The 17364-nt window shown below is 41.8% G+C and overlaps 1 protein-coding gene across 1 annotated transcript in view; it reads left to right on the top strand.

Annotated features, from left to right (window-relative positions):
• The window catches only part of GPR153 (G protein-coupled receptor 153), a 59621-nt gene that overhangs the window by 28000 nt on the left and 14257 nt on the right, over positions 1-17364 (top strand). The window contains exon 3 of the mRNA XM_072156242.1: positions 1736-2165. Within this exon, the coding sequence (XP_072012343.1) occupies positions 1736-2165 (430 nt within the window). The remainder of the gene's footprint in view (positions 1-1735; positions 2166-17364) is intronic.

Genomic DNA, 17364 nt, shown 5'->3' with positions numbered 1-17364 from the left:
TAGCTCCATGTATGGCTGTGTACTGCGGCTGTAGCTCCATGTATGGAAATGTTCTGCGGCCGTAGCCCCATGTATGGCTGTGTACTGCGGCTGTAGCCCCATGTATGGCTGTGTACTGCGGGTGTAGCCCCATGTATGGCTTTGTACTGCTGCTGTAGCTTCATGAATGCATATGTACTGTGGCTGTAGCCCCATGTATGGCTGTGTACTGTGGCTGTAGCTCCATGTGTGGCTGCATACTGTGCCTGTAGCTCCATGGGCCTCCCCTCACCCCAGTACAGTCACAGGACCTCCCCTCAGCCCAGTATAGTCACAGGACATCCCCTCACCCCAGTATAGTCACAGGGCCTCCCCTCACCCCAGTATAGTCACAGGGCCTCCCCTCACCCCAGTATAGATACAGGGCCTCCCCTCACCCCATTATAGATGCAGGGCCTCCCCTCACCCCAGGGCCTTACACTTACCATGCACAGCAGCTGCGGGTGAGGACCGTGCCGGAAATCAAAGTACTGCTACCGGGGAGAGGTATTCTGTGCTCTCACCCTGGAGCACAGGATGTCAAGCGCTGGACGCCAGGGCCCAGCAGGCATTGGGGCTCACCGGAGGTTTTAGCGGTACTCCGGTGGGCCAGTCGGACGCTGAATAGCATTGATCCAGCTGCTGAGAACACTCCCTGGAAGCACCAACTGCCTCATTAGCATACAGATTCCACTGGGAATATCTTGAAAATCATGGACATCACAGTGCAGTAGCTTTACGTTATACCGCTAGTGGTGGGAGACCAACCTGAAAGACTTTTTAATTGCTCTTCTACATGCAGAAAAGTAGAGTAAGTCCTGGGAGGTAAATGGCTTTGCCAAGATAGTGGTTGAAGGAGCTGATGCTTTGCCCCATAACCAAGAAATGTCTAGTTTATCTCTTTTATATCTATTTCAAGGCCACTCCTCCTTTGTATAAGTCAATAAACTATTAAATGTATTTTATATACAGTAATCAGATGGCATGAATACATTATAATTAAAGAACAAATCTGTCTTCATGATGCTTCCACTTTACATCACTTTTCGGGCTATAATGCAAAAGACAAAGACTAAATTACCCCATGAATCAATATTGGGCGGCCAGTGAATAATATTTATTGATCTGAACATGGCGCTGTCACTGTTATTATCACACTTAGCAGTAATTACATGGGATTGCTGCCTTAGTTTATGTTTGTTATTTAAAAGACAATATGATATTCCTGTCTTATCTCCAGGTAATGTGGAAATTCTAGATTAGGAAGCCAAAGGCAAATTTGAGATGTGGCAAACGTATCCAATTTCTCGATCGATTGTTCCGGAGGAATTGCTAATGTTTTGTGGGTTACAACAAATAGCATATTAATAGACATTACAGGCATTTTATTAATAGTTACTATGACAAATTCCCATTTGTAGTGGATTTCCATGTTTATGTATGAGTTCCGCTGACCTAGAAAGCTTACATTTCTTCCTTGACCTTCACATCCACAATACATTCATGGCTGGATGCCTGGATATATTTTCTCCTTGAAAGTACAATGGAAATATATCAGGCATGTATTAAACTGTATAGGATTCCCTCTGGGAAGGGAAAATATAAAGAGAAACATAACGTTGGAGTAAGTCGCCCCCTAGAGGTTAGGTAGAGATTTATATGAGGAGTGTAACTTTTTTTAATGCAAATTTTTTTTTTTTGCATTTTTTCACCATAGGTTAAGCAATACAAAAAAGCAAGCAGTGCACACAGTGATGGGAATATGGATGGTTTCCTTCATTCTTTCCACTTTACCCGCAGTTGGATGGCACAATCCTACGCAGAGGTTCTATGCCGGGGACTGCCGCTTTATCGTTACAGAAATTGGACTGGGCTTTGGACTGTGTTTTCTCTTATTGATCAGTGGCAGCGTGGTAGTAGGGGTGGTCTGCATTGGAATTTCCCTTTTTCAGACTTTTTCTATACAAACCGGGCAGAATATTGACAAAAATAAATTCAACGTTCCCACTATCGTGGTTGAGGACGCTCATGGGAAACGAAGGTCATCAATTGATGGATCCGAGCCGATTAAGACTTCACTGCAGATAACTTATTTGATATCTGGGATTGTATTTATATATGACTTCCTAATGGGATTCCCTATCTTGGTAAGTAAATACAGTTTCATTGCATTTGCAGTACCAGGTGGTGAAGTCTGAAAAGTTTAAATAAAATTTTGTATTATCGTTGCCAATAAGGATAAACCATGTATGGCTATTGGGATTGTCATTGGTGAGACAAGATGGCCAGATGTACTATCAGTAAGGGACTGAAGCAAGATGCAAATAGGTATTAATCATTTGCTTACATAGGAAGGTATCTACAGTGGGTACAGAAAGTATTCAGACCCCTTTAAATGTTTCACTCTTTGTTTCATTGCAGCCAATTGGTAAGATCAAAAAAGTTCTTTTTGCTCATTAAAGGGGACCTACCACCACGATTCTACCTATAGGTAGAACGGGTGGTAGGTGGATGAATGGGACGTGAGGATAGCCCTTTTAGCTATCAGCGCGCCGGGTACTCGGACGAGGTCTCGCAGCTACGAGGAGCTGCGCGCCGAAGATTACCTGGTAGGCGGAGGAACGCGGCTACTGGGGCATGGAGTAGCCGCGAGTAGCCTCATGTCCGGCTACTCCACGCCCCAGTAGCCGCTTAAGAAAATTAGCATATATAAGCAATAAAGTTTAGAAAAGGATGGCCGGGACGTGAGGATTAGCCCAAAAAAGGGCTAATCCTCACGTCCCATCCATCCACCTACCTCCCGTTCTACCTTTATAGGTAGAATCGTGGTGGTAGGTGCCCTTTAATGTACACTCTGCACCCCATCCCTGATATTTTTGCTAATTTATTAAACAAGAAAAACTGAAATATCACATAGTCAGAAGTATTCAGCCCCTCAATTCAGTATTGAGTAGAAGCAGCTGTTGAGCTATTACAGCAATGAGTCTTCTTGGGAATGATACAACAAGTTTTTCACATCTGGATTGGGGAATCCTCTGCCTCTTCCTTGCAGATCCTCTCCAATTCCCTCAGGTTAGATGGTGAATGTTGGTGGAAGCCAATTTTCAAGTCTCTCCAGAGATGCTCAGTTGGCTTTAGGTCCGGGCTCCGGCTGGAACAGTCAGAAATGGTCTTGTTGGAGGGTGTCTTGTTGGCAGTGGCATAACAAGACCCCAGTGGGCCCCAGTGCAAACTTTGGATCGGGGCCCCATTCTACACAATATACCCCAGAATACACGTATATATTACACAGACAAATACACAATATAAGAATTACATACAAGAATCATATAAACACATAAACCATTTATTTGCTACAATTACACAAACATATCAGATACATGCTATATACTATATAGGTGTTACAATACAATACACAGTTATGTATACATGATATAAATACATATATAGTTCTACAGTACTGAATATATACCAGCATTAATTACACAACACAAAAATATCAATAGGGAATATTCCACACACATATATACCAGCAGGGAATATACTGCATAGAAGGTCTGCCGTCAGGCAGGGAAGGACATTACTTATTGTATAAATCAGTTGCAGCTGCTGCCTTCTACCTCTGTGCTTGCTTGGTCCATCCTGGTCTTCATCTTGATGGACCCCTCACAGATACCAATTCTTCTCCTTAAGGTATAGAATGAATTATCCGACCTTTATTTATTGCTGATGAATTTGCTGCCCTGATGTTTTCAGCTCTTGGTTCCTATGGAAACGCACGTGATCGGTAACCAGAATCCAGTGTCTTGCATTGTTATAGCGATACGTGTGACCTCACCCTCACACAGAAACCCTGGAAATGAATATGCAGCCGTCCTTATTAATTGTAGACTCCCCCGTTAATTTCTACTAAGTTCAAGATGACCCCCCTTAATTAAACCCGAGTTCATCAGCCCCCAAATTAATGCAAAAGTTCATCAGCAGCCCCCCCCCCCCCCCCCCCGTATTACTTAATACAGAGGCAGAGTTTGACAGCAGACGCAGATTCCCCTCCACCCTGAATATTTAGGGCAGAGTTTAGAAGTAGGCACTTGAAATCCACCATCCTCTCCCCCCTGAATACTGCCTGGCAGAGTTTGCCAGCAGACCTCTATTACCCTAATAAAAAAATGAGTTTCTTGAAACAAAATAAACACTTTACTTACCTCCAGCAGCATTGGAGCTCCCAATTCTCCCGTCTCCAGTATCCAGCGGCTTCTTCCTCGTGCAGGAAGGGACACAACAGTGCACTGTGTCTGTGCACACTGTATGACGCTCTGGGAACAACAGCCAGACTCATTAGCATAATTATGAAAGTTGATTTTATAAGGAAGGAGGCCAGGGATAATAAATATAAGATTACCACAGTCACAGTGCCTGGAGATATGGGGGATCTATACCCCTGGTTTATCATTGTGATAGTAAATTTTCTTTAAATACCAAGGATCCCTAGCAGCCCACATCCTTATATGAGAGTATAGATAGGAAGTCTGAAGAACGACCCTTATAAGTGGGAGGCCCCACATTGGCAGTCTAACTGGTCATATTTACTATTCAGTGCTAGTTTCTGCCTCTTTTTGCAATCATATTACTTGTTACACAGCTTTTAACAAATTTTATCAAATAATTAAAGTGAAGCAGTCTGGCAAAATTGCCTCAAATCCACTCAGAGGGGGTGTCAAAAAGTATTGATATGTATTGTACAACATGTTGTGCAAAAGATTAATTCTAAAAGTGAACCACGCTATAGCTTTGGTTCTGAGAGTACATAGCTGTCAAGGGTGCTCCCGCGATCTGCGCACGGTACACCCGTGCTCCGCTGGCTGCCTGTCCCCGTCCCCCTGCCCGCACTTACCTCTCCTGGCTCCTGGCTGTGCTCCGGATCTCGGCGTTTAGGCCCCACACCTCCTTTCATGCAGGCCTCATGGACTTCTCAAGATTTAAGGGGCCAGCGTCCTTCTGATTGGCGTTGGCTAATCCGGCTCAGCCTTTATAATCCGGCACCTCCCTTCCTTCCTGGCCGGATCTTCAGCATTCTAATGGAACTTCCAAGGTTTCCACACCTCACTTGCCACAGCGGTTCCTGTTGAAGTGATTGCCCACCAGCGTTCCCAGACGCTCTTGTCTTCCAGCGTTTCCAGACGCCTCTGTGTTCTTCCAGCGTTTCCAGGCGCATCGGTGTACTTCCATCGTTTCCAGACGCCTCCGTGTTCTTACAGCGTTTCCAGACGCCTCCGTGTCTCCTGTCTACAGCGTTCCCATACGCTTCCTGCTGTGCCTTCCAGGGTTCCAGTCCAGCAGTGTCTTTAATTCGTGCCAGCGTTACTAGTGTTCCTCTTCCCATAGAGACTTTCCTCCCGGGTACTCCCAGGTCCCTTTCAGTTGTCTGTGTGACCCGTTACAATAGCCCAGAGAAAAAAAGGGCACGGATACCAAAGTAATAGGTGAAGGGAAAAAGATAGTGGGTAGAGGTGCACGGCTCTCCATGGACTGGAAGGAAGGGGCAGCAATAGAACGACTTAATAGAAAAAGCTTAGTATCGATGTAATAGAACAGGTTCAAGGAGAAAAGATGACGGATTGACTCAAGAGGCAGATCTAGTTGATACAGGATTGCCTTGTCTTTGGAAACTAATCCATTACATCATCCTTGACTACCGTGATCTTTTTATAAGTCTTCATTTTGTTGACCCGGGCCTTGACCTTTACCACTGATAGTAGTGGAATTTTCCTATTACCATCAATACGGATTCGAGTCACCATACAAATATACTGAACTCAGGAGCTTAGTTACGGTTACGCAGAAACCAGTGGTTACCAAGAGGACTTGGATGAGGAGCAGAAAAAGAAGAAAGTTATACAACATTTTAAATGTAAATTTAAAGCCCATGAAGTGGAGACCACATGAATATGTGATAACACTCACTCTCTGATATATAAGAGTGTACATCTACATTTTAGAAAGTTAGTCTTAAGAAACGTTGAGCTATACCCCATGTCAGCCCTATATAATGTCCTACAGCTTTCTCTTACTGAATAGCCTTGAGTCTTCCAGCTAAGGTGTCCCGGCCTTTCCCATGGCAGCACAGTGTCCCCTGACTTCAACAAAGACGACATATGATTTGTATAATAGTTCACCCCGTGCTAAAAAGAGCAACCACGCTAAAATCAACATTACATTCACTCGGACTTAGACATAAAAGCTTTTCTGGCAATGATTATACAAACTTCCACCCACAGGAAACAATGAATATATATTCCTTCCAACTTGTTATAAAATGGGTGAATTGTTAATTTTTTTTCACATATTCCTGCAGGGAAGATTAATAGGGAAAGAAATTACTAAATATTCAGAAAATTACATATACAAAGCAGTAGAGCACAGGTTGTGTTCAGTTCCTGTTGACCTTACTCTAGGGCCAAATATCCATGGGATCCAATACTTTTCTATGTAGACTTGTACAATAAAAGCAAAACCCTGAATCAATATGAGAATTATGGGTGGGATTTATTATAAGCTGTCAAATGGTGCACCAGCATATGATGTGAGCCCTGCTGGGTACCCTTACACACCCCATGCCTCCTTTGGGTGGAAGTAATGTGAGGGGGGGAAATATAAGCAATTCCTAGTGATACACCAGGAATTGCACCTATTTCCAGGCTTGTATGTAAGGGAGCGAGAGCATAAGCCCTGAAAAATCTCATGTTCTTCCGCAAAACCCCCCACACCCCTCTAAAAGTTTCTTAGTCCATTACATGGAACACTAAGGGAGTGATTAACCATATGCTCCATCACATACCAATTGAAACTTTTGGTTAGCTTTTGGTTAGCGCCAACAAAAATCTTATGTCTGTGGCCAGATCTATCCCAGATTTATTCTCTTAGGCACAAAATTTGGAGCCGCTTTTGTTTTTACATATTTTTTTAAGCTCAATTATACGGGTCGCTTGCCAAGTACAGCACTTTTTAGTCGCCAACTAGGAATGTAATTAACCTATTTTCATTCTGTATGTAAATGTATGCTCCCGCTGTCATCATGCAATTCTCTTAAGGAAAGCTTTGGCATCCAGTAAGCAAATATCACTCAAGAAGACATTTCGCATAAATATGTTCTGTAATGTCAACAGTGTTACATTTTCATTACTGGTTTATCTTAGTTGTGGGCTGTCGTGTGCATTTTACATCACATTTTTGTAATAAAGTGGAATATAGTCCTTGTTATATACTGTGTATTAATATACTCATATTAATACATTATATTACATTAAGAAAGAATACATCATTTTACAGCAGCCTACATTCTGCTGGTGGTTTTAGAGTATATATATATATATATATATATATATATATATATATATATATATATATATATATATATACAACATACATTTATGTTTTTTTACTTTTTAAAGGAAGCCAGGATCAAAATTTGTAAACCAAGCACACTTACATGCTGGTCTCTGTGCTATTTTTATTTTATCTCCTAATGCTCTTGTTTTTATGAAAATTATGCAAATGGAACCGAGAGCCCCTCAGGTTCATTTGCATAATTTTTAAATCATTTTTTTGTAAAAACAAGGACATAAGGAGCTAAAAGAAGAGTAGATCATGCCAGAAGGGGAACACACCTGCATGTAAGTGTGCTTGGTTTACAATACCTGATTATGGTGGTAGATTTCATTTAAGACTGTAATAAAATCTGTAATTCTGTGCAAATGAAAGAAGATGATAAGAGGCAAAGTAAGTGGAGAAAGAAGCAGATTGCACTGGTAAGATATATTACAAAGATTTAGCTCTGTCTCAGCAAACTTCTCAACCATGGCATCTTCAAACACAGTTCTGGTTTAATTTCAAAGAAGAGAATCTCCCTTGTTATATCACTTCAGGATTGTGTTGCCAAATAAGCGGAAAAATCCCCAGTTAAAGTTACAGTCAGGGGTGGGAGCTGTATATAAAAATTGCATTCCTTACTGTAACTGTAATAGTGGATACCTCCGATTCTGTGTCACCTAGAAACACTACTTTAAAATAACACTGGAACTATGTGTGTTCTAAGTGCCATGTTTTAGAAGATGTAACCATTTCAAATGGGCCACTTTCATGACGTCTGTACACAGGCCATCTGTGTTGGATGTGCGCAGTTAGGATGTCTACTGCTGTATGGCAGGCGTGAAAGGGTTGAATATGGTTTGACAATAGGAGCAAGCAGTGAACAAACTAGCGAAGCAGCTGTAGGCCATTGCGTTTTCCTTGGTGTGAGACCCTGGTTTTGTGATCTTTGCTAGATTTGTATATTTTTGTATGAACCAGCATATCAGAATACTGCTGTTTGGTCAAGCGTATGTAGGCCACATTGCACGCCAGGTCATCAGTGCATGGAGCATTGACTGCAATCATCTTGTATATTTTTTCATCATTTATTTATTTTTGTCCATTAACATTCCCCATCTGGAGTAAAAAAAATGCATTTTCCATGTTTTGCCATATGCACACAACTGACTATGAACATCTGCTGAGTGTGGTTTTTATCATTTCTGACGGCGGGTTGTCAAAATTATGTAAACCGATAGTCCCATATAATGTATCTTCTACAGTAAAGTGCAAACATCTTAGAACAGAAATTAAAAATGCACCAATGTATCAAACTTTGTGTGACTTTTAATAAATTTTGTATAAATTATAGAACTTCTTACCCCAGCAAAACTGACTTTCCCTCATGATGAACCTATCCTCTAATAGCTCATTCCATTGGAGGGGGATTTATTGGGAATTGTACACCAGTTTTCTGGCTGACAAGTCCTCAAGTAATAGCAATTACAAGAAAACTACCAGCTATTATGGTTATTACCATGCCACCTCCATGCCAAGTGAACACAGGGGGGCATGAAGCCGGCAACCTGTCAATATTAAAGCCTAAAAGTTCATAGGCTAAAGCAAAATTCTCTGCAAGATAGGATCTGTCTGCCAATGCAAATCACCTGGCAGGTGGCAGGACCTTTATCATACGCCACACAAAGTGCCAGCTATGATAAATGTCCCCCAGAATGTCTGTTTACATATCCCCATTAGGGTAGGGTGTTGCTAAAATTCTGTATTGTGTAATTATACAAAAAAATTGCTTCTCAGTCTATGAAATGAAATAATTTATGATTAATATTTATATTCACATATTCAGAAGGACTGAATCGGTTTATCACAGGGAAAGATCAGCGCTGGGCTAAGAGGTCACCAAAAGCGGACATCCCCTTTAATGAGCCAGACAACAATACAACACAGGATGATAGGGAATAAGTATCTGATCTCTGGGGTCCCTATTGAATTGGTCGCAAAATCCATTCAGTTGTTGAATGGATTAGAATACAGATCACTAATAGTGAATTATTAGACAATAATCAGTAGCTCTCATGTTACCTATAAAATAAGTCAAATATCACAATGCAGGAAATACAACTTTTAAGTAAAGCTATTTAAATAATACCATACATTCAAATTTGTAATAAAAAAGCAATTGCTATAGATGTTTTCTAGATCATATTTAGCAGTCCTTCCCTCAGGATATACTGATGAGGAGTAGGGGGGAGCACATCCCCCTCCCAATCTGTGGTGAAACTTCCTCTGCTGCAGTGAGATAACATCAGGCAGAAGGAGGGGGAAGTGGAGACAGTGTAACAGCTTGTGAAGCTGCAGCATAGAGGGGCTCTAATAACAACAAGTAGCATAATTAGCATAATTTTAAAAGTTGATCTTAGAAGGAAGCCATGAATAATAAATATACGAAGACACCACAGTCACAGTGCCTGGACTTATGAGTAAGTCCCCTGTTTTATCATTGTTTGATGGTCTGATGGTCAGACCTTTAATGGTAAAATAAATTGGTAACGTGCGCAAAAAACATTTTGAACAAAACCAGAGCATAGTCACCCGCTGTTTGAATTGCATATGTACATAAATCAGGGCGTGGAGACCCGAAGACGATAATTGGGGCTGGCCAAGTTTTATATATTTATTGTTTAGAAGGATGGATGTATGGATAACATGTATAAGAAGATTACAGTCACGGTTCCTGGATCTATCAGTTAGAGTCCCTGGTTTATCATGCTTGATTTTTATGTAAGATTTCCTTTAAAAAAGGCCTAATATTTGCCATTTTCTTAATATCTTCGTACATGATTTTAACTTGTACTTCGTACACTGCTGGCAGGGAGCCAGGTAATGTTAAAGTAGCAATCAAAAAGCAAATGAATTATACAGATGCACCACAAAACTGAACCTGTCATGTAAAAATGACATTCCTGATGACAGGTTCCCTTAAAGTCAGTAGTTCTCATTTTCTTCCCAGTAAACTATGTAGACTCCATCACTCAACAAGGATTTACAGCACAAAAGGTTTTATCGGATTTAAGGGAATCCCAGTTAAAGTCCAGATTAACCCGTCAATATTATGTGGCGTTTCTTACGGTTTGTGACTGCGGCTCAGGGCTACTAATCTCCCACTAAACTCTCTGATTAAATCAGCTGTGTTACAGCGCCCGACTGTAATTGTGCCAGCTGCTAGATTTAAATAATGAGTGGATCAGATCCCCCGTCAGTCATCAGCGTCCTGGCATCGCTGCCATCAATTTGCAGATGGGATGTCAGCGATAATATTTACCGGAGACATTTTCTGTCATATGTCACATGGTGGCCGCTTTGTGCTGCAAATAATGTAATAAATACAGGAAAACATTGGGAATTTTTTTTGGCTTTTCACTTTCAGAACATTTGGCTGTGCTTCCGAATTCATCCGGCTTGTTTGAGAGCAGGAGGGGCCAAAAAGAATTAAACATAGTTTCCAATCAAAAGGCAGCATGTTATAGAGCAGAACAAGATTGTACATCGTGTCTCGTCTTTTGACAGCATGTTATAGAGCAGGAGCTGAGCCGATTGGACACAGTGACCTATCTGTAGACAGCATGTTATAGAGCAGGAGCTGAGCCGATTGGACACATTGACCTATCTGTAGGCAGCAGGTTATAGAGCAGGAGCTGAGCCGATTGGAAACAGTGACCTATCTGTAGACAGTATGTTATAGAGCAGGAGCTGAGCCAATTGGACACAGTGGCCTATCTGTAGGCAGCATGTTATAGAGCAGGAGCTGAGCCAATTGGACACAGTGGCCTATCTGTAGGCAGCATGTTATAGAGAAGGAGCTGAGCCGATTGGACACAGTGACCTATCTGTAGGCAGCATGTTCTAGAGCAGGAGCTGAGCCAATTGGACACAGTGACATATCTGTAGACAGCATGTTATAGAGCAGGAGCTGAGCCAATTGGAAACAGTGACCTATCTGTAGACAGCATGTTATAGAGCAGGAGCTGAGCCAATTGGACACAGTGGCCTATCTGTAGGCAGCATGTTATAGAGAAGGAGCTGAGCCGATTGGACACAGTGACCTATCTGTAGACAGCATGTTATAGAGCAGGAGCTGAGCCGATTGGACACATTGACCTATCTGTAGGCAGCAGGTTATAGAGAAGGAGCTGTGCCAATTGGAAACAGTGACCTATCTGTAGACAGCATGTTCTAGAGCAGGAGCTGAGCCGATTGGACACAGTGACCTATCTGTAGACAGCATGTTCTAGAGCAGGAGCTGAGCCGATTGGACACAGTGACATATCTGTAGACAGCATGTTATAGAGCAGGAGCTGAGCCGATTGGAAACAGTGACCTATCTGTAGACAGCATGTTATAGAGCAGGAGCTGAGCCGATTGGAAACAGTGACCTATCTGTAGACAGCATGTTATAGAGCAGGAGCTGAGCCGATTGGAAACAGTGACCTATCTGTAGACAGCATGTTATAGAGAAGGAGCTGAGCCGGTTGGACACAGTGACCTATCTGTAGGCAGCAGGTTATAGAGAAGGAGCTGTGCCGATTGGAAACAGTGACCTATATGTAGACAGCATGTTCTAGAGCAGGAGCTGAGCCGATTGGACACAGTGACCTATCTGTAGACAGCATGTTATAGAGCAGGAGCTGAGCCAATTGGACACAGTGACATATCTGTAGACAGCATGTTATAGAGCAGGAGCTGAGCCGATTGGAAACAGTGACCTATCTGTAGACAGCATGTTATAGAGCAGGAGCTGAGCCGATTGGACATAGTGGCCTATCTGTAGGCAGCATGTTATAGAGAAGGAGCTGAGCCGATTGGACAAAGTTACCTATCTGCAGGCAGAATGTTATAGAGCAGGAGCTAAGCCAATTGGACACAGAGACCTATCTGTAGGCAGGATGTTATAGAACAGGATAAAATAATCATATCAGCAAGGAATATATTAAAGAGAAGGAAGAACTGAGCCTGTTTTCCATAGAATCCAATCTACAAGTAGTATGCTGTAGAGCAGAAGGAGACTAAGTACAACATGGATTTCATTCATTTAGATCCCTGGACAGATAGGCTATGTGGAAATAGTGTTGGACATTTGCAGACAAGTGAGGCTAGCCAATTCTAGCAGATTGTACATAGTGTCCTAGCCACAGGCAACATGTCATAGAACAGGGGAGCTGTGCAGGCAGGCAGTATGTTGTAGAGCAAGAGGAGCTGAGCAGATATAAACATTGTCCTATCTGTACCCAGTATTTTATAGAGCAGGAGCTGGGTGGATTGTAGACAGTGGGGCCGATTTATCATGCTGTCTAAAAGTAAGAATGTTCTTAGGTGCTCATGACAACCAATTACGGCTCAGCTTTCATTTTGCCAGTGCTCATAAATATTTAAAAGTGGAGCTGTAATTGGTTGCCATCTGCCCCAGTGTCTTATTTGCAGGCAGAATGTTATAGAGCAGGAAGAGCTGAGACTATTGTCACTGATTAAGATACAAAATATGGATTATTATTAATGGCTGATTTAGAAGTCTTTTGGGGGTGCAGTGAGCAGTATGTTACAGTAGTAACCATGGGGGGGGGGGTGTACTTTATCATGTTTGCCCTTGGCACTAAGAACGCTTGTTCCTCCCTTGCTAATAGCCCTTAAACAGATCACTTGCCACATTCTCCGCATAAAAATAAAGATGCAAAGTTTAATTGGTGCAAATCTGAATATCCTCAGAATTCATCCCACATTTCGCACATATTTTATTATCACCTTTCTTAATCCCAATTGTGCTGTCCCTCTCTTCTATGTCAAATGTGTAATCCTATAGATAGAATGAATGCTGCTGCAAAGATAAGAAATGTGAGGGTGAAAAGTTCACTAAAAAGTCTACAGTCAAGATTTTCTGTTCTTGTAATAGAAAGTTTTCTACCCATTGCCAGATTAAGAGAAAAATGAATCATAGTCTAGTTCTTAAGCAGGTGGAGAGTGCATTCACCTTGATCGTCTGATCTGTTCCTATAATAGAAACATGTATCTATGAAGGGAGCGACAGAACCTGATCACACATCATCCATAGGCTTCAGGGCCATCTAGTGGCAGCTATCATTATTACAACTAAGGCTATAGCAATTCTGCATCTCTCAGCATGATAGTACAAGAACTCTCTGCAAGCCCTGAAACAGTCACAATTACTGCCCATGCGACTTTTTACCCCCTTACACCAACTCCTATGCCTGGAACGGGCTCCAGCTATAGCCAATTCCACTCCAGACACACGGCATTCGCCAGATATATCAGTAGTGGCAAGACGGGCAGGGTTTACATCACATACTGGTGAATAATACACCCCTTTCTTCTCCGCTTTATGGGCAAAAGCATTGCCCAGTTGTCTCCTACTGTCAAGTGAGCTTCTGGGGCTAGGAAATAGCCTAACTAACTAATTAGTAAAAATTAACATCACTGATTACTTTATGAGGCTAAGAGGTAAAGCCATAAATATCAGGGAAGACATTAGTTATTGTGGGGTTTCCAAGAGAAAAAACTGGTGCACACAGTTCCTGCACATTGGGCACGTGCAGAGAGATCTGGTCTTCATGAATGTGTCATCCCCTGCACATTAATAAGGCAGAATGCAGATTGTGCTGTTTGTCCCACTAATAGTAAATCTGGGTCATAAAGTTCACCTATGATAACATTTATATTGGGTTACTTGTCATTTGATGCCGCTCACTGCTCGTTATAAAATATTGAAACAGAGATTAATGTAAAATTCATCATAAAATGAATCAGGCTGCATACAAGATGCTAGTAAGCTTAAAAATTAAATACAGGCGTTCCATGAAATGTCACACAATGGGGCTCATTTACTAAGGGTCCGACGGATGCATTTTCATCCGAATTGCCCCGGGATTTTGGCACACGCGATCGGATTTTGGCGCATTGGCACCGCCTTGCATGTGACGCCTTAGGCCGTCAGGTAACCCGACGGATTCGGACAATGCGCAGGATTTAACAATTAGGAATGTGTCGCAAGACGCGCTCTTACGAGCACCGGAAAGAAGCAGGTGAACTCCAGCAGACCTCGGCGCAGAAGCGACGGATGCAGGAACTCAGGCGCACGAGTTACGTGAATTGCGCCGGACCCGAATACTCGCAACAGGACCGGGCAAGTAAATCTGCCCCAATAGGCAGCATATCAAAACCACAAAGTACTTTGGCTTTATTTCATTCTCATTGTGATGTGCATCAGTCACATCCAAAGCTGCCTTCAAAATGCTAACTGTTGCCCATTGTGGATTATCCTTATACTGCACATGATGTTTTATTATGTCGTAGGACTAGAATTTAATTAGATATTGGGTGCAGCTCTCGGTGTGAATGGAATAAAACTCAAACCCACTTCATTGGGATTTTATTTTATGTATAAAGTTGTATAAATGTGTTTATTAATACATTTCATATATACTGGTTGTGGATATTACAATTACAGCAAGACACATAACTGCTATAGTGCCAATGGTGGCAGAGGCCTCCCACTGAACTGGTACAGTGGCTGCGGCCGCCACCACTAGGGGAACAAACTGCATACAGAGGTACACACGACCTGTCCCTGAATGGTGGATATTGGACTAGTATGATTTCATATTCTGATCATCTAATTCCTTTAGTTGTTTACCTTGTTTTTGGTCTCAAAATTGAGTTCTTTATCATATAAAGCAGCTCAGGTGATCATAACATAAAGAACAGATAAGCTGTGTTCTCTCATTTGGGGGCTAGTGGCTGTTTAATAAAACATGAAAAGTGCAGTTTTATCTCTGAAATGGGTATGGTACAAGATTCCAGGGAGACACTTTAATGTCTTCATCCCTCCATGTGGATCAGTATGTTCACATTGTTTTATGTTGTATTTATCTTTTTTATGTTTCAAACCTTTCTAGATTATATTTTCTGTAGTAAAACAAGCAAATTAGTAATGTATCTCCCGTGGTGGGGATTGAAGACTAAACAAGCTGATTACTTTTGCAGTTTTAAGGCCAGTACTACCCCCTTGTGGTTGAGCCTGGCATTACATGAATATGTTTTATTTTTAAATCTTAGATTTTGAAATCAAAAATTTTTTGCAAGAAATAACAAAATAATAATAACAAATAACACATATAAACCAACATATACAAAAATACAGGATTCCAAAGTATTTTCCTCTGGTATATGTCATGTATTTGTGTGTATAGTGTTTTTTCACCAGTTGGGATAAGTATAAGTTTTTCCACCTTACACTTTGACGGTGAGACATATTGGGCCACATTTACTTACAGGGTCTCCGGAGTTGACAGAAAGTGCATCTATAATGCTGCATGTGACGTTTCACTAAGAACACCTGAAATCATGAATGTGTCGCATCCTCGCTCAGGTCCGACAGAGTTCACCATCTTTTTTGTGACACATCTTTAACATAGGGCATGCGACACAATTTAAAACTTAAATACTACACTCAGTCTGAATCAGTCAGACCCTCCGACGGCACGCTCCCTAATATGTGCCCCATGGAAGGCAGCACAGCTGCACCACAAAAAGGGTTGTGCGGCAACAATCACAGCACACACACTCCTTAAATACCCGTGCAAGCCATTTTAACCCCAAAAAAGGTGCACAGAAAAAAAACATTGTATAATTTGAAATAGTTCAATTTCATTTTATTGCATGAAAAATGTATTTGATACAATAAAAGAACAGAACTTAATATTTAGTCTTTAAAACTTTGTTTTCCATTATATATGTCAGACGTTCCCTATAGTTCTTGTAGTTTGCAGCAGGGATTTGGGCCCACTCCTCTGTATGCATCCTCTTCAGATATTTCAGGTTTCGGGGTTGTCTCTGGGAAACATTGAGTAAATGTTTTCCATTGGGTTCACTCCAGGACCTTGAAATGCTTCTTATGCTGCTCCTTAGTTGCCTGAGCTGTGTGTTTTGGGTTAGGGTCATGCTGAAACACCCAACCACCATCCATCTTCAATGCGTTTACTGAGGGAAGGAGGTTGTTTGTGATAATAATAGGCTGACTAGTTGACTCTTATATTTTGTCTGAACATCTCTGCTTTGCACTGGGATTGATGGTCGGACTTTCTAATTCTTTCGATTAAATATTGCAAAAAGTTCGACCTCCGGAAAAAGAACAGGGACAAAAAAGAAAAAACAGAGGAGCTACTGAACCGGCACTCTCCCACTATAGTAACCAATTCACACAGATAAAAAAGGTCAGTGCTCAACTCTTCTAAGTCACAATTCACATTCAGTAGGTAATCTCACCACCTTCCCTTCAGTTAGAAATTGAGGATCTCCTAGGTTTCTCCTGCCTTTTCTTCGTTCTCCTGAACACTGGATTCCAATGCACCCCTGAACCACTCCCGTGTCCGTGGTGCACTCTTAGTCCTGTGCCAGAAGATAAACGAACAAATAGTGCAGAATCCCAAGGTTCAAGAAGGATATTTTATTGTATATACTCACAAAGTGGAGTTAAAAAGCGCGCATGTAACAGTGTAAAAAACGCCAAACACCTCGCCCGACCCAGGTTTCGCCTCTTTAGGCTTCTTCTGGAGCATCTGGATGCTCCAGAAGAAGCCTAAAGAAGAAGCCTAAAGAGGCGAAACCTGGGTCGGGCGAGGTGTTTGGCGTTTTTTACACTGTTACATGCGCGCTTTTTAACTCCACTTTGTGAGTATATACAATAAAATATCCTTCTTGAACCTTGGGATTCTGCACTATTTGTTCGTTTATCTTCTGGCACAGGACTAAGAGTGCACCACGGACACGGGAGTGGTTCAGGGGTGCATTGGAATCCAGTGTTCAGGAGAACGAAGAAAAGGCAGGAGAAACCTAGGAGATCCTCAATTTCTAACTGAAGGGAAGGTGGTGAGATTACCTACTGAATGTGAATTGTGACTTAGAAGAGTT

The sequence above is a fragment of the Engystomops pustulosus genome, chromosome 6 (assembly GCF_040894005.1).
Source record: "Engystomops pustulosus chromosome 6, aEngPut4.maternal, whole genome shotgun sequence".
In the NCBI taxonomy this organism is placed as follows: Eukaryota; Metazoa; Chordata; class Amphibia; order Anura; family Leptodactylidae; genus Engystomops; species Engystomops pustulosus.
This window is presented reverse-complemented; position numbering and strand designations above follow the sequence as displayed.